This window comes from Grammomys surdaster, unplaced genomic scaffold, assembly GCF_004785775.1.
Source record: "Grammomys surdaster isolate TR1022 unplaced genomic scaffold, NIH_TR_1.0 1166, whole genome shotgun sequence".
NCBI classification, from domain to species: domain Eukaryota; kingdom Metazoa; phylum Chordata; class Mammalia; order Rodentia; family Muridae; genus Grammomys; species Grammomys surdaster.
This window is the reverse complement of record NW_021605585.1, coordinates 277,865-296,789: the sequence shown is the minus strand read 5'-3', so window position 1 is coordinate 296,789 and position 18,925 is coordinate 277,865. Positions and strand designations below refer to the sequence as shown.

The 18,925-nt window shown below is 40.5% G+C and overlaps 1 protein-coding gene across 1 annotated transcript; it reads right to left on the bottom strand.

Moving 5' to 3' along the window:
- Positions 1 to 768: 768 nt before the first annotated feature.
- Positions 769 to 15,880, bottom strand: Cldn1 (claudin 1). The gene is made up of 4 exons (XM_028783896.1): positions 15,452 to 15,880; positions 7,112 to 7,276; positions 4,937 to 5,021; positions 769 to 3,341 (listed from the first exon to the last, which is right to left on the bottom strand). The coding sequence occupies exons 1-4, from the start codon at positions 15,672 to 15,674 to the stop codon at positions 3,179 to 3,181; spliced, it is 636 nt and encodes a 211-aa protein (XP_028639729.1). The 5' UTR covers positions 15,675 to 15,880; the 3' UTR covers positions 769 to 3,178.
- Positions 15,881 to 18,925: the final 3,045 nt, after the last annotated feature.

Genomic DNA, 18,925 nt, shown 5'->3' with positions numbered 1-18,925 from the left:
TTAAGGATGGGTATTAGAGTATTATAGCTTTGTTGAGGTCCATTAAGGGAAAGTCATTTCTTCCTGTTCAAAAGACAGGAATCTATTTCTGGCCCAGGGTGGAGACACCTGATCTGCTTCAAAGATTAGAACATTATATACTATTGTCTTCTCCTTTATGGTAACCAAATTGGGACTAGTAGTCACCTTGCCAAGAGACCACCCCTCAAGAAAGATGACTCACCCAAAGGCATGCAATCAAGATGGGAGGAATAATTATTCCTTCAGTGAGCTCATGTGCTTATCCTTCTCAGCAGTTCTTCCCCTATGTAGTAGCTTGCAGGGCAACCATCACATAGAACTGGTGTGGTCTGCCCACTTTTCTTATTCATTCTAGGACATTCTAGGATTTGTCACTCTTTCTCTGAAGACCCCATTCTCTTTGGCAGTGCAGCTGCTAATCTGTCATGTGACTGCTTACTGACCTACATCATTGACTTATCCTGTCTGTTTCCTTGAAGGCTTAGTATTTCCTCTTCTGCACCTCCCTCTTCCTGGGAACTGTAAAGATTTGCAGCTTGTCTGGCTAACTGTTTTGCTCACATCAAACAAGAAAAAAAATGCTCTTCCAGGTCTGTTTCTAGATTATTGAACTAATAAGATAAGGCCCCCAATTAGGAACTCCAATTTCCTTGGTAACCTAGTGAGTAGGATCCTATTTCATGTATTTCTCTCTTGTACATATTAACAGCCTTGAACTCCATGATTGAAAAACAAGCTTTGAAGCTCTCCTTTTTAATTAAAAAACAACAATTTATTGAAAAAGAGTAATGCTTTATACAAATTCCCATCGCAGCCCCCAAATATCAATTGAATGGTTTCCAGGTTTAGTAGTAGGGTATACAAATATCAAAACTAGGTAAGTTCTGACATAAGATGGAATTATTTTGGAATATAGAACCTGTGTCATTTAGCAAGTGTTATCTCTATGCATTTACCTTACATATTAGGCATAGTAATTATGTCAAAAGATCTTTGCATGACTACTTTACACATACAAATACAGTAAAACTTACATAGTACAAATTCACATAAGACTCCATTCTTTCTATTGCTTCTTACATGTGGTTTTACCCTAAATTATAATTCTTAACTTCTCCTAGAACTGCCAGCTTCCACTTAACTTTGAAAGCATCACTTCACAAAGAGCACTTTATATGTGCGCCTTTAGAGTAGACATATACTGTCACTTTGGCCATTTGCTTAGCAACAGAAGTGCCAAACTAAACTACTAAAACTAGGATGTAACAGTGGGACGGGGCTCATGCCTGCTATCTCGACAGTTGGGAGGTTGAGGCAGAAGGATCTTTGGGTGACACAGGAGTTCCTGGCCAGCTTGGACCATAGCTGAAACACTAACTCACAACCACAAGTCTTAAGGACATAAGACCGGTTTAACTTAGCAAGCTTTAAAAACTCAAAGCTCGAGAGAGTTCTTAAGGAAAGAAACCCATTTAACATTTTTTCTCTTTCCAGTTGTTTGAAAAATAAACACAAAATCCATTAACTTAAATTCCTTAATTTATAGAGTTACTTGATTTCTAATATAAAACCGTATTTGCCTATGTCTCCTCTTGACTCATGTGACATAGGCATGACAGGGGTTAATTAACCCGTTGTCTAGATGTAGAAATACATGCAGGGCAACCAAGTGCCTTTGCCCAAGCTCAGTAATTAAGTGATAGCACCAAGATTCGAATCCAGGTCTACCCATGTCAATGGCAACACCCTTTGTGTTACAACACCTTGCTCTGCTGAAGGGCCTTTCCTACAGACAAGTATAATAAGAGCACTGGTCAGAATGAAACAGCACCAACAAGAAGCCATGCACAGCTAAATGGGAGGAAATCAATTCATGACAAAGAGAGATACAGAACAGTGTTAAGGCATGTGCCTAGACTTTATTCAGTGACTTCAAAACTGCTAATTGAGCAAGGAAAAACACTACTTAGGCATATTTCATGTTCAAAGAATGAGAGTCATATCAACTAATTAATACTTGCATTACCTCTACCAGCTGCTTAAGTGTAATTATCCCAATTTGACAGATGGGAAAACGAGGTATAAAGATTGTAAATTGTCCACAGCTACAGAGAAAGAATATTTGTCACTAGTTTATCACTCTGGCAAGTCTAGCAGTTTGTGTAGATAAACAGACCACACCTATCTGAAAAGAGCTTAACCTTAGGAAAATTATATATGGGGAAACGAGATAGCTGAGGAGGGGAGAGGAGAACTGTAGTCTGTAGGATCTGGAATGGAAAATAAGTACCTAAAAAATGCAGTCAATAAAACTGTTTCAACAACAGGGTTAGCAGCCAAGCCACTCAGGGAAACAAATATTTTTAAAGCAAACAAGACAGCTCCAAACCAAAGTGCAAGGATCATGTGGAAAGGTCATTGGAAAAACATCATCTGTCTAGAACATTGGCTCCCACAGCCCAGACACAGAAGTAATATGTGATTCCTACTTGTTTTAAGCTTCAAAACGTGGGCTCTGAAATTCATTATTATATTCGAGAGTTAGAATCAAACTTCAGAATAACAGACTGAAAAAACGGTTGTTATTAGAGTAAAAAAAATTAAATATTTTGATGTAAAGAAGACATGTTGGGAAAAAAAGAACACAGTCTGAGTTCATAAGGAAGTCTGGCCTTATGGTGAAGATACTAAATGCTGATCAAAGGGTGATATTTGACTGATTACATAAGCTCATAGAGAACAAGAGTAATACATCAAAAGGCTTATTTAATCAATACGGAATTGTATATATTTTAAGTCATTTAAAGTATAGCTGGTACAATATGAAGAGAATAAGAGATTGTTAGCTTCTATTTTTAATAGAAAATATGTATATGTACATATCTATACACACGTAAGGAGCACCCTTCTCCCCATTTGAGTGTGATTACTCAGTGGGAAGCAGCAGTTCAAAGGCAAAAGGCTTCCCTCCTGTACTCAGGAAAGATGGTAAGGCACAACCAAGCACTGCATAGCCATGAGGATATATAAAAATATGCTTCCTTTTGTTCTACCACAGTTCAGATAACCATCATCAACAGTCTAAGGCCTTAATGTCAATCCTAGTTTCAATGTCCATTTTATATTTTCTCCAGGAGGATCTCTTCCTTTGCCTCTGTCACACATAATCTTTCCCACTAGAAGGTGTTGGCTTGGGATAAGGCCTTGGTGTTGGGTAAGAGGTTGTTTTCCGGGGACAGGAGCAGGAAAGTAGGGCACCTCCCAGGAGGCAGAGGGAGGCACCAGCCCAGCCAGTAAAGAGGGCCTGACCAAATTCATACCTGAAAGAAAAGACAGCAACAGGCTGCTATGAGGACCATTGGTAAGAGAAAAAAAATCAATAGCATAGATACATTTAAAAATAACCCTATTATCCCTCAGTAGCAACAACTGTTTGTAAGCACATACATAAAATAATGTTTACATTGTAATTATCGATAATTTGTAACAGCACATCAGCAATAGGACATGCAATATACCAGTTAAATTACACAAATATTTCCAAAGACCTTTCCAAGCAAAGGAGGCTTGGAAAGTATGTGTAGGCACTTGAAAACTGAAGACCAGGCTAGAGTCCTAGGCTACTGCTTACCCTCACATAGTAATCATTTCTGTAACAACAATGGTTACTGATCCATGAACCTAGTTAAAATTAAATATAAAATTTATATTTTGACAGAAAGACATCTGAATATCACATGACTGATTTCCACGTTCCTGGAATGAGGAGACTGTGGATGACTGTGGACATCAAACAGGAAAAGGGGTTGGCTGTAGAAGTCCCAGGGCTTGAGTCCAGACTCAAGCTCAGCTGCTGGACCAGTAGCTTTACCTCTCAGCCATGGTTTCCTCTCTTGGAAGCAGATTGTTCCACTTGCTTCCCTGGAGGGTGTTCAGGGCAATGTGCCATCCTATGATGACAAGGGCACAGAGCCCAGCAATTTATAAAATGCTTGCTCGTGCACTCCTAATGTTATTACTCTGCTGAAAATGTGGCCCACTGACCTCTGGCCACTTCTATTCCTACGTTATACATCTTACAGGATGGGCGAGACTCCAGCAACCACTGCAGCCTATGTGCTTCTGTATATGGGTGACTGTATAAAGAGGCACACGCTTATCTCTGCAAACACTGGGATTTTTCATTCACTCATCCTAGCACTCACAAACAGTAATTATGTCTTAACATTCTAGCTTTGAATGTAGTTATTAAGCTTTAAAGATAGGAAGTCAATGAGACAGTAAGTCTTGTCGCTGATCAAAGAGCATTGTTACCTGAGAGACAAGATTCAGGTCCTGAACTTGTAAAACTTGAACTGTTAAGAAAGGTGACCTTTGTCAAGTCCATTGTATACTTGTAATGGGACACAAAATTTTAAAGTGACTTTTAAATATACAAGAAAAATACATCATGGTTTCATGTGGAAATTATTGAGAATGAAGCATTGTTCATTATCCACTATGGTGGCACAACTTTTTCCATAAGTCATGAACCTGTGTATTAGTTCAGAACAATCCCAGGTATTAGGTAGAGAAACATCAGAATACAGTTCAGGAAGAACATGTCCAATGCATTAGCATTTCTACTCATATTTGAGGAATAAATAAAAGAAGATGTGATATATTGTTGGCTAGAATCCAGCTTAGAACATTTCTCCTTTGAAGTGCATTTTGTCATCAGTACTGGCTGTTAAAGCAATTATCCAATTCATTTTAACGTGAGTCACAGGTCATTTAAATTGTTTGCAAGTTTGACATAAATTTCCATACAATTCTTGAAAGCAAATCTGAGAAACTAAGGCCCTGGCAGGAGTCTGCCGAATACAAAAACTTTTTGTTTCAGAGAATGAACTTTTTTATGCATGACTAGAATTACCTGGCATTGACAGGGGTCATGGGGTCATAGAATTCTTGAACAATTCTGTTTCCATACCATGCTGTGGCCACTAATGTCGCCAGACCTACAGAAATTCAAAGCAAGGCCATTAATCACTATGGGGCACTGAGCACAAAAACACAGACTATTAAACCTAATTGTATTCTGTAAGAATTGAATCTCATCAACAGTGCTGACATTTTATTTTATTATTATGGAAATCAATTTGACTTAGATATGATTTATGCTAACCGTTCTGCAAGGAATTACAAAGATATTAGATGGAAGTTGGGCCTAGATTATGCTATTTATGACATCTTATTTATTTATAGTCCAAGGTCACTGGCACAAATACTGTTACTCAGAAAGAGTCCGATAGGTCCATCTTATTCAAAATCTCTGTCAATGGTTTGCAGTACTGTAGTTTAGTGTATGAAACTACTTTTGAAAAAAAATGTTCATGTATCAGCAGAGAGCTGCTTACAAAAGGTAAGATGAAAATCTTCCTGCATCCTTCTTGACAAACTCGAAATCAATTTTTACTTTCTTGTCTAGCAGCAAAACCAGAGCAAGTTGCTAGCATAGGGAGTAGAGCATTCAGATTTCTCCTCACCCAGGTCTAAGGTAATCCCTAACACTGGGATCGTCTGCTGAGGTGACACTCTGGGTTGATTTATGTAACTGAACTCAATTGCTCATGGTATTTTTGTATTCAACAATGAAAGGAAATGAGTTGGTTGTCATCACTCATTCAATACTTCTCTGATGTATAAATTACAACACTTATTCTTATCCAAAGAGGTGTTTGCCAAAAGATTCAAAGTTTCAAGTAGAAAGTCAGATTAAGATCAAGAGGTTTCTTGTACAACATAGTGACTAAAGAGTCCTTAATAACGCTAGAAAGTAGCCTGGCAGTGGTGGTATGCATTTTTAAGCCTAGTACTTGGGAGGCAAAGATAGGCAAATCTCTGTGAGTGGAATACAGAGTGAGCTCTAGGATATCCAGAGCTACACAGAGAAATCCTATCTTGAAACTACCCCCCCACACACACAAAAAGAAGAAGAAGAAAAAGAAAAAGAAAAGAAAGAAAGAAAAAATGCTAGAGAGTCCATTTATAGTGTTATTCCCACAGAAACAGTATTTGAGGCAAAACATACATTAATCAGCCTAATTTATTTATTATAGAATATATAAGCAGTTCCCAATACAAATACTCATATAATATGACTCATATAATAAATACACAGAAAACTGTCAAATCCAAAACAAATTTAAAATGAAAACAAATAACTTCTTTTATAGTACTTGATGGTGCATAAGATCATTCTGACTGTGCAAATTGACCATGCATATGCTATTGAACTCATCACCTAGGCTTCTGAAACTATCCCAGATTGAACTGGGATACGTATATGTCTACAGTACTGTAGTTCATGGGGATGGATGTGGTATGATACTACAGCCTTTGATATAATCTATGTAATATGTGTCTTCTCTGAGACACCTAGCCTATTTTGTCAGAAGCTTTCAATTCCTTTTCTGTACTGTTTTCTTCTTTAGCAGAGCTAACTTTACATCCTACCTTGTTAATATTCCACCTGTACCCTAACTGACTTATCTCTTCTCCGGTCCATGGGTACATAGTGTTTCTTGTGAAATTAGCTCTTTCCATCTACAATGTTACCTCCCTCCAGCTTTCCACTAGCCCCAATCCTATCTTTCACAATCTACTACCATTCACATATTATGTATATTTTCTTGATGCTGGCCTTGAACTCCACATTCTCTGTTCTCATTTTTCTCATGCTGGGATCGCAGCCATGCACCATCACAACCCAATAGCATTGTCTGAATCACATCAAATTGGTCCAGACTCTTTTGCTAAGTATCAAAAAATTCTCTCTGAATCTGAGTAGACTGGCCAAGAAACTAATAGGCATCCAAGTCCTTCATGGTTGTACTTGACAGAAGTGTAGAGAGGCCAAATTTCCATTTGGTTCTTACTGAGAAGATGAGAGCCAGCTGACTATAAGGCTCATGTCTTCCAATGGTAAGATACTCTTAAAACGTTTCCAATTCAGTGAATCAAATATAAAGAAACTAAAAATTAGAAAACTAAGTTTCAAACCACACTTGAGAAAAGTAGATAAGGGAGAAGGAGGAGCCTCTTTTACCTGAAATTAAAAATATGATGCCCCCAATGACCGCCATCCACATCTTCTGCACCTCGTCGTCCTCCAAGCACCTCATGCACTTCATGCCAATGGTGGACACAAAGATTGCAATCAGCCCCAGCAGGATGCCAATTACCATCAAGGCCCTGGTTGCCTGCAACGTACCTGGTGGGAAACATTTAGGACATATAAAAACCATGCCTAAGTCCAAGGAGAGTGGTGGGAGATGAAATATACTTTAGTCATTTTAGCGGAGGGATTAAAGTGACCAAGGTGTCCAAAGGAAAATGAACTCTAGTGAACTCTGCTGTAAGCACTGCGACAGTTGCTAGGAAGACAGGACTAAGAGTTCAAGATGGCTGGTACTTCAATTATGAAATTCAAAATCAACTGGAAAGTTATTAGTGACTAGGTCTCACTGAATTGAATATGTAATGATTACCATTGGATATTTAGATTCAGAATAAACAGTCATACATATTATTCTTAATGTTTATCATTTGTAATCCAATGGCTTTAAATTCGTATTTAGCGCTAGTCACTCGTTTTATACTGTAGTATTTAGGCTTCAGAAACAACAAGTGACTATGGACAAGCAAATGAGTTTTTCAGAAGAGATCATGGCTAGGTAAGCAATATTTTATCCCTAGTTACAAGAGGTTGAGTAGTGGAAAGGTACAAGCGTCTAGACCATTGATGTTCAGGCAAAATTTAAGAAGGTAACTTGGAACAGCCGTAGATTCATAGGAGATTATACCACCAGTTTTGAAAACCACAAATCAGCATGCTACATTATGTTGGGGATAACCCCAGCTCACACTTCTCAGGGTTCTGCAAATTTTATAAAGGCCACTTCGTAAAATTGTTGTATTAAATTATCACCAGAGAAGGGATCATATTTGACAGACTGTGCCAATGTGCTTCCTAGAGAATAAAAGCTGAAACAATACAGTGTGAGTGTGAGTGTGTGTGTGTGTGTATGTGTGTGTGTGTGTGTGTGTGTAGTGTCCCTGCTTAAAAGATGTTTAAATTAGAAATTAATTTCCTCTTTCAACTGAACATCACTATCTTACTTACACCCTTAATAAGTGAAGTGGAAGGTTTTATATGGAGACACATACACTGCAAGCAACTGAGATCTTGAGAAAATTGCCTACTATTCTTTGGGATCATATTTGTATTTTGTAAAACATAAGGGACAACATATCTATGCAGGGGGTTAGAACAGTTTGCTCCTTTATGGTCTCCAGGGGTGAGAAGATGATGATCTCTCAAGTGTTTAGTCTGTACACAGGGTTATTCTTCACATGTTCAAGATTGAGAAGTTAAGGTACCAATCTTAATTCAAAATAAACATCTCTGGAATGCCACTACATTTTAACTTACAGACAATTCTATCCTTGTTATTACAATTGATGACAGAATCACACTAATGTCTTTCTGAGCAGTATCAAATGTATTTTCCTAGCATTTCATCGATATTGGGAACCATTTTTCTTTACCCTTTCATCAAAGTACTAAACTGTACATTCTCTTTCTCTTCTGGCATATTATTCTGCTCATAAGTGTGCAACAAGCATATGCACACCTCTCTTATACACTTATCACAGGGTTCCAGGGTAATCACAGAACTACTAGATCAGAGCCACGTTCTATGGTCCATGGCTTTACTAGGAATGGAAGCTGACCGTTAGAAAACTTTCCTTGGAGTCACAAACCATGCTGTGGTTTAAAGAGAAAAGTCCCGAGGACTCCTGCTTAAGATATATACTTCCTTCTGATTTATCAGCAGTATTTTGAAGGGCAGCTGTTATTTCTTAGGAAAATCAACTTAATTTTGTTCTTACAAAACAGAGTTGTTTTGCTCAGACAGAAAGCATTTTGAGAAGATGCTGTGGGCAATGACGGGATATAAGTTGTGCCTGGAGGAGGGGGTGACCATTCCTGCCAGTTTGCCAAGGATGCTCCACATTTTAAGTGCAAAGTTTAGCATCCTAAGAAGGTCCTGGATCCTAAGTAAAGTGAGCCAACTGGCTATCCTATAAATAAATGGCAAATGGTAGGAAGTGAAATGAAGTTTTAAGGTTGGCAGAAGATATTAATACATATGTATTTATGTACATACATGTGTATTATATATATATGTATGTATATGTGTGTGTGTGTATAAACATACAAACATACCCATACTGATTCACACACACACATATATACATAAATACACATACATACAATCAATACACACACACACACACACACATTAAAGCTTTGTAGGCAGGGTCAGGAGTTCAGAGTCTATCCCAATATCCCAAATGTAATGACAAATCATTGGAGGATTCTAAGGCAGAGTGACCTGAGTTTACTCTTAGTAAAGAAATAGTGTAATTAGAAGGCATTAATAATATGGTAGCTCTTCACAAATGTATATAGCCTCCTCTGTCGTAGACACCTTCTCTTTATTTTGTTACAATTCATTCATCAGCTCTCTATGAATGACTTCTGTTGCTGTCTTTGATCTCTCTGGATGTTGCACTTGTTACACAGCTTCCATTAGACTGTAGTTTATATAATAATCATTCCAATCCACTCATGAGGTCAAAACACAGGCCACTAGCACTACAGGTCTGAACACGGTACACGAGGCATCCTTCAGGAGCCTCCTGAATTCCAGACTCTTAAATCAAGTTTTAAAAGGAGCACCAAAGTACAGCCTATGGATGTGCCATCTATACCCACTGACAATATTTACAAACATTTCATCTTTAAATTATGAACAAGGCATCTGTACTTCGTGTCTTCCTGTTTTTATTTATTACTTTTGCAAAATTGAGGAGAAGTGACAGATATTCTGTCTCATGCTTGCTAACAACTCTACAATGTTTCATTTCCTTATAGAACAGTGTCATTTGTCTAACACACAGACTTGGAATCAAGGAACAATATACTTTGTAACCACAGAATCATAGAGACTAGGAGCTTTATTTCCATTTAAAAATATGAAAAAGCAGTACAGAACAAGAATGTTGTTTGAATAGCAACATTTTCCATTTATACTTGGAAGCCAATGAGTTATGAATTGTCTTCTGCTTTATATTGGACTAGAATAAATTGGAGACACTGGCCAATGCCTAATGGTAATGACATGTGCGGGGAGTATACAAAATAATATAAACTTTCCTGCATACCATAGACAGTGGTGGAAAGTTGTAACAGCAAAAAACTTACTAGCTGGGCACATGTAATGATGGATTACAAATCAAACTAAGAAACTACTCTTTGTGACAGGCTTGAGTAAAGATCCATTCTAAACCAGAGCTTTCATCTGGACTAGCTAGTTTTTTTTTTCCAATGAAGGTTTAGTGAAAGCTGTTCCAGTCAGAGCCATGGTCTGTCTACTTGTGAGCTGCTAGATTGGACTGCACTGGAGTGGTGTCAGTCTGAAGCACTGATCACACTTCCTGATCACAGCTCTGACTCACTCAATGTGTTCTCAGTGAGCTTGGACCAGCCAGATGCCTTGCTCCTCCAAACTGGCAAAAAGAAAAAGCACATAGTTGTGTTTAGCTACATCTTTGAAATGATACTTAGCCAATAAACACCTCCTTTGATGCTAATGGTGTGCTACATAAACCTAGGCATAAATTGAGTAACAAAATGATGGATATATATGTATATATATATATATATATACATATATATATATATATATATTTATATATATGTGTGTGTGTGTGTGTGTGTGTGTGTGCAGAGGGAGAAAACTGTACTTTTCCCTTAACTTGGTAACTTTTTAAAAAGTTGTATATTCAATGAACTCTTGTGATGGGGTTTTTGTTCCTTTCTCTCTCAGCAGAATGAGGAAGGCAGAGAATAGAATTTGATAGTGAAACATGAACGCTACAAAATAATATCTGGAGAAGAGATACACCCATTTTCTCTTGCACCACCCCTAGGAGTACTTACATTTCTTACTTACATCTTTAAGTTTGTAGCTGATTTTATAACATTATAAATAACGCTGCGGGGGGGAGGGAGTTAGCAAATACTGCAAAAGTTACATTATTGTTTCTGAAAGTTATCCAGCAGTAAACAGGAAGGCAGCCTCTTAGCAAAGCTCAGCCAGACTGAAAATCTGCAGCTTAAAGACCCCCTAAGGAGTCCTCATCACTTTCAGCCTGAAAGTATAATTAAAAAAATACTTACAAAGATCTCTACTTATAAGACAAGAAATGAGTTAGACAGTATCCTTTACTACAGTTATTTTAATCAAAGTTTGCAAAGACAAGCATAGACAGGCAGGGGATTTTTTCTCTCTCCAAAGTTTAAAGACATGCTCTCCAAGCAGGAGACTCCCCATAAATACCTGGCACTGTGCATACTCCATAGGATAGGCCATTACCACTTGTACTCTATGTTCTATACACCATAAGCAAGGCAGATTTTAATGGTATTTCTGCCCTCACACAGTCCTTCTTTGTTACAGTATGTGCTAATAAGTCTTGGCCCACTGTGTGACTAGAGCAGAAATGCCCTTTCTCTTTCACAGCTACATGAACTTATTCAGACTATTAGTGAACACTTCTTGTACAAAGTTTCTCTTTAGCTGGTGTGAAAGTTTCACAAGTGCCTTCATTGTTGCATTTCTATCTTACAGGCAGTGGAGCTGCCGGGCTAAGTGTGACTCGGTGTCTAAGGGTCAGTCAGCAGTCCATGGGGGCTTGGAGGATGAGGGATCACCACCACTCAGGGTATCCTGAGCAGTTTTGCTATCTCTTTTTAAAAGCCTACTATTCATTTTTACATTGCCTCATTATTACGTGCGTGTTGTGTTCTACCATTTCTGTGGCAGTATGTTTTACTAAAATATAATCCCATCATTTCTCCACTTCCCTTTGCTCCCCGTCCCAACCTCTCCCACTCCCTCCCCACCTCAAATAACCTTTACTGTGACTATCATCACTGCAATCTAGAAAACTTGTGCTGTGCCACTTGCCCTATCTCCTTTAGTCACAAAAGTTGGTGACAGTTGAAGCCGTCACAAGCTGGAGCCTTACAAATGACTTTTGCTGCATTCCAACAAGTGAGAATAGGGCCAAGCTCAGGTTTGCTAAATAGGCCAGTGGCCCTTTGATGCATCCCTCCACTCCTCCTACTCTGCCCTATGTTACAAATTGTGAGTCCACCTTAGTCCACAAGTAGCTCCCCCGGGACAGGACAAACTGGAACAAGAACTCCACATGTTTTTATTTCAGACTTTGGCTCTGGTTTAACTTTTGTTCCACTCTGCACACCCATGGCTTTTCTGGATATTCCCTATATAGTAGCAGAAAGGAGTCTGGAGAAGCCGGGTTGTTACTCTCCTCTCTGCCTGTGCTGCACAGATATCCCAGGTAGGGTTGTTGCTCCCCCGCTGAGCTTGACATCATGGCAAGAATTCTGGGAAACCTCACAGCCACCAATACTCATTAAGCACACCTACACGCATGTGGATTCATGCAGAGCAAGTTCAACAGGCTGGGGTAGCTTATAAACAAATTACAGCAGTTCAGGGCTAGATGAGACTTAAAGAGAGTCTAGCATAACCTCCCATTTGTCTGGTGCTTAAATCTTCACAGCTGCATTCCAGAAAATGCTTACTTCTCTGCCTTCACACCTCCCAACGTGCAGCCTCTTGGGAATGCCCTCGTCTTTGGACAGTGCTGGCTACTAAAGTATAGCAAGAAGAAGCAATTAGCTAAGTACACGGCACAGCAAACTGGCTTTTCACAATGTTGGGAATTAAATCAAATCCAAGAAAGATGTGTAAATTAGACAAAGAAATGTCTACTACAACTATACTTAGCCCTCTACTTTGTATGTCCAAACTTGAGCTACAAGGATCATTACTCTAAATTATTACAAGCAGCGACTTGGCAATGATCTGGGCTGCTGTGGGCTATAATTCACATTGTAGCTATTGCTTCTCCAGGAAATGATTCAGTTACATTTTCAAAAACTGTTCAGCAAAAATCTCTGTACAATATGGCCTCTTTCTGCTATGTACGGTGGTTCTATTTGGGACGTGATAACACTGCACTCACTGTACATATTGTGTAAAGGTCATGTGTCTTTCACAACTGATACCAGATCTGAAGAAGTAGCCTTTAAGGTCTGGTTACAAAACACTGACACACTCTTCTACCTTATACTTAGGTGAAGTGGGCTGTGCTGGCAAAGCTCAGAAGTACAATATTAGAAACTTATAGCTGTGCTTCTCACCTCAAAGCAACTCATGAGAGGTAAACTTTATCACACACACACACACACACACACACACACATCTTTTCATCTCTAGGCGTCATGGAACTACCCCAAAACCAGCCAGTGAATCACCAACCAGATCTCTACATCAGGTAGGCGTGAACACCACAGCTCAGGTGGAGAAACAGAGACAAGTTTTCTGGGCCTGGTCCAAGGGCACCTACTGAATCACTGCTCAGCTGGGCGAGAAGTGTGAGTCAAGGCTCATGCTTCTGGGAATCAGTTTGCAGAGAGAGGCTACTGGGCTCCATCTTGAATAAACTATAGCTTTAACCAGAACAGAAGATGGAAGCTGTCCTTCATAAAAAAAAAAAAAATCAACAAACAAGCCGTTTCTGAAAACTCCTTGTGATGGAAGGATAGGCAATGCACTTATCACACTTTTATGGAAATATAACTATATTTAAAAGAAATAAATTATAATTAACCATTTAATGCATTATTCTGGGTAGGGGTGATCTGAATATTTGCTGCATAGACCACTATTCTATCCAGCCATTTGGAAAAATTAAACCTGATAAAATAAAGAATTATATTAGAGGAATAACAATGATAGGGAAGCCCTCTCCAGATGCTGTAGCACATCTCACCTGCCAGGTCCATTATGTGGTTTTGAAAATGCCTGGCGCCGTTTTCTTCAATGCATTTCTCTTTCCACTGGGCAATTTCATTGTTTCTCAATTGTTAAACACCTGAGCATATCCCAGGAGGGAAATAAACAACACATACTTTCCAAACGTGTAGATTACTTTTGATAAAGGAGTCCAGATGTGAAGACAAACCATGCCAGCTGACTACACTCTACAGTTACTCAAGGTATCAGGCTGACTTGTGGCAGGTCTCATAACTAAAGTGGAGTGCTTTTGTTGGGGCAGATGAGGAGATTTGCTTTCATAGGACAGGGACAATGCCAGCACTGTTCATACCAGCATTCTCAGAGGACTGTGGAGTAGCTTTGTTTAGGCAAAAGCTAAGGGAACTCTTCCTCCTGTGAGTTAAACGGCAGAACAGGCCCACAGAACACAACCGATGTGATTTCTCCAGGAAGACAAAATGGCCTGTAGGAATTTAATGGCTTTCTGGCAAAGCACTGGAAAAGCTTTAGCTGAAAGTGAAGGGGAACACGTCCTATCACCTGTCTCCCCAGAATCGGTAGAAATATTCCTATCTATACATGCCTTTCTCACTTTACATATGAGGAGCAATCCATCAATACATAGAGATTCTTTGGCAGAAGGGAAAACAAGAGAACAGCCTTTCTTTTCCCTCACAGCCTTCTTCCCAGCTGGTGGCCTTCATCAGGCTGCCTCCTTGTATGCTGTCATGCTGCCTTGTATGCTCTTGCTGTCATGCTGCCAAGGTTATTTAGAACCATTCTCTCCAGTGACCCACTCCCCAGATGCCACCAGCCCTTCTTCTAAACTTCTACTGCTTGCAAGTTGACTTTCTTGCAGATTCTAGGCTAGAAAGCCAACCTTGGGGGTGGGGATCTCAAAATGTCCTTCAAGGAGGAAAAACCTAAAGACCCAAAGAGTAAACCTTAGCTGTGCGTAGGAAATGTCATGAGACAAATCAGGAAGCTTCTTATTTGATATTTCTTAATCATCTACTTAAGGCTTGGAAACCTACCCAAAGTGTGCCATTTTCTTGACCAAACCCCATTAGAATGTGCACAAGAAGCCCAAGAGTCTAAGTTTCATTGTGATCTTCGCTCTCCCAATCTCCACCCACCTTTGATTGGAATTTGAAGCAAAAAGAAAAGAAAAAGAAAATAAAAAAGGAAAGTATACCTAAAAGGGCAGAAAGTGCCAAGCAGAGACATAGGGGCAAATCTAGGGCTTTGACCTGAGGCTCGGGTTCTTTCTGCTTTCTCAGGATAGAGCACATGCTGAGAAACCTTGGCCAACTTTGAGGGTAACCTCCTACAATCCCAGGACAACTCAGGGCTGAATGAAGCTATTACAGAGGTCAAGGGCTCCGAGGCTAGGGAGTGGGAGAGAGTCAAGATAGGGGAGGGTTGGAGGATGAGGTTGCACTCACTGTTCAGATTCAGCAAGGAGTCGAAGACTTTGCACTGTATCTGCCCGGTGCTTTGCGAAACGCAGGACATCCACAGTCCCTCGTAGATGGCCTGGGCCGTCACGATGTTATCCCCAGCATAGGAATAAATCTTCCACTGGGGCAGGGCAGTGCTGACGATGGAGCCGATCCATCCCAGGGAAGCCAGGATGAAACCCAGCAGCTGCAGCCCCGCGTTGGCCATGGCTCTTTCCGAGGCTCGCGCGGGCTCAGAGGCAGGTGCAGAAAGAGGAGTTTGCAAGGTGCACTCCTGAGCTCCCCGAAGGTGATGGGGTCTCGGCAAACAAGTTAGTGCTCCCTGTGCGGCTGCTGGCGGGGCTCCTGGATTCTGGTCCGGGTCAGTGGTGGAGTCTGGAAGTGAGAAGTGGCGGAGTTCTCTGAGACACTGAACCGAACCGCCCGGCGCTGCGATTTAAAGCAGCTCCGCCCCTCCCTGCATGCAGCGCCCCCTAGTGGTTTCGTGCCCAAATCCCCACAAGGGTCCTCGCAGGCCAGCTCCTGGGGAATGCCCTGTGGGCGACCTGGGGACCACCTGAAGAGAATTAGGCATCCCTACCCACTCCCTTTCGCATCTCTCCTAGCACTTCATAGACATTTTCTTCACTTCAATCCGTTTTTAATACAAAAATTACCGCATCTGTGTAAATGTAAAAAAAGATGCATAAAGATGAAAAAACTGGAGGGAGCTAGAAACCTATTTTCACTTTTAATATCTTCCCAGTATTTTATTCAGGAATACGTCTAGCTCGGTACTTCCGAATTCTCTTCCCACTCGGGCACCTCTTCTCTTGTTTGGTTAGCTTTCTCCTCTTTCTTTTTGGAGCCCTCTGTTCCTTTCTGTTCTTCAAGATCATTCCATCAGATTTCTCTCTCATTTCTCCAAGGGGTCTCAGTGATGTTGAAACTTTATATATTATGGAAGAGCTACCCAGAGAATGACATAGGGTAGGCTTCTAGTATACCCAGTATGTAGTTCTCAGATCTGTGTGCTTTCCACTGCATTTTTAGTTGGCGGGAAAAAAATATATCCTTTAAGTTTTTATCTTCCTTTTGAAAATGTAACCTACTATCTGATACACCCGTGTGAGCATGCCCGCGCCCGCGCGCGCTCTCTCTCTCTCTCTCACACACACACCCCTACATACCTTTTTCTTAAAGCAATTTGTTTAGCATAGTAACTCTTTATCTGAGATGCCCGACCAGTGAAGACTTATCAGATAGAATTCAGCTTGTTCCCTCACAGTCTCCCAGGTGAAAGAGGGACAATTGGATGTATCCTAGCAGAGCCTGGCCTCTGGCTTTGGATCTGGCAGTAATGGTTAAGCCATCTCCCCAGGCTTTGATCTAGGCAGCCTCTAGCTGCCCTCTCCAGGTCTGTATAGCTTTCCTGTTTGTTGCTACTCAGAAGTCGTGGGGTTGAGAATAATTAACATGTTTTCTCAGCTGTTATTTTGTCTGTGGTATGAGTATGGTGGAAAGAGAAGCTTCTACGGTTTTAGGAAAAAAGAGAAGAATAGAAGGCAGAAATAAACATATGAATGAAAACAAGGGATGCTTCTGTGCATGCTAAGGAAAGTATAAGCTTGCTATGAGGAAGAAATGTTAAAAACAAAACAAAACAAAGCCTTATCACTCTCACTCCCACGCTGGCTGTTCCTTTCAGACCATCTTTGTCAATGCTTAGGGATAAAAACCCAGATCTGGTGTAGTCAGGGACTTAGGGAATAGTAATGACATCAAAACTCAGACTGAAGATAGCAAGATTTAAACAGGTGCAGATTGTCTCGCTCCTGCTCCAAGCTTTTCCCAAACACCAAGAATTTCTAAATAAGAGCTGTAGGTAGGCAAGGCCATGGTGGGCTTGTGACCTCCGGCCCTCAGTCTTCAGGCAGTACTACTCTGTGAGTTCAAAGGAATATTCCCCTGGTATCCAGTGTCTGTCTGGGCAAATGAAATGTCAGTCAGGCTTGGAACACAGAATTCCAGGAAGACCTGCACTGTGTGAGATCATATGATCCTATTAATTTCTGTTGCAGTTTTCCAGAGTCCCTTTCAAAAATAAGATTTGAATTCATCCAATGTGCCTTAGGACCCGTTTCTATCAAGATGCCATTGGCAGGGAATTAGAGGCATGGCTTTTGTTTTGGTTTGTTTTGTTTTACATTTAATCCAGGTCTGTGTGAGACTGACTATTTCGCTGCCCACAACTCTGTTTGTGAGGCTGCGGTGGGCTTGCCACTCTGCTGCTCTGTGCTCACCTGGACTGCCTAATCCTGTCTAGCTTTCTGAGCCTAGCCTCAAAGGAGCAACAGATGAGATAACAGCTCATCGTAAATCCATTAATTTGAGAAGAAAAACAACCCACAGACATTAGCTTTTCATATATAAAACATAAATAATAAAGGCAATAACATGATCCAGAAGATTCTAGAAAGGGTGCCAGTGGTATGGTCAAAATCCTGGTGCAGTCTAAGGAAATTATTCTGTCATGTGCCTGCATATAAATTCTGCTTTTTTTTGCCTCAGTTTTGCGATCATTAAAAGTAGGGATTGGCTTCTCAGTCATCACCTGCCTGCAGCGTACACTTGTGAGTAGTACAACGTTGTCATAAGCTAAGTTTGGTCTCTTCATTGCTACCTTACTTCTACGTGATGGGAACAGAGTAAGAGGTCACATTGCTTGCATAAGGATCACATTTGGTAACATGCACTGTTGACATCCCACATGGCAACTCTACTCTGGAGTCCAGGTCTTGAACCTGGGCTCTACAATATTTCTCCAGAAGTACCCAGCACACTGAGCACAAGTGGATTTTTGCTCTCCTCCAATTTTGTGCTTCTTGGTCCAGGCAGTGAGAGATATACTGCTCCATATAGTCCCTTCCGAGCCTCTGTTGCTCCCCAATGGAGGCTATTTCTGGAATATCACGAGTCTCAGCATGGAGGGGGGTTGATGCTGCTGAGGGAGGTGTATAAGCTAACATCAGAGTCCTCCGGCTACTGCACATACATACATGATTGATGCTTGGGCTCAGTGGCCCTGAGGACCAGCAGAAGATACACATACAGACACACACAGACACACACACAGACACACACTCAGAGACACATAAACAAAGAGACACACACAGAGACATACACCACATACACAGATACGCATATCACATACATACAGACACAGCCAGAAACAGAAACACACATAGACAGACACATGATGACACACACAGACACACCATACATACACAGAGAGAGACACAGACAGATACGAATAGATACACATACTACACACAGGCAGATACACAGTGACACATACACACACATAGATACACACACATAGACAGAGACACAGACACAGACATAGACACACACACACACAGAAGCAAGAGCCCAATGATGCAGAAGACAATGTTGACAAAGTAAGGCAGCCCCAGAAAC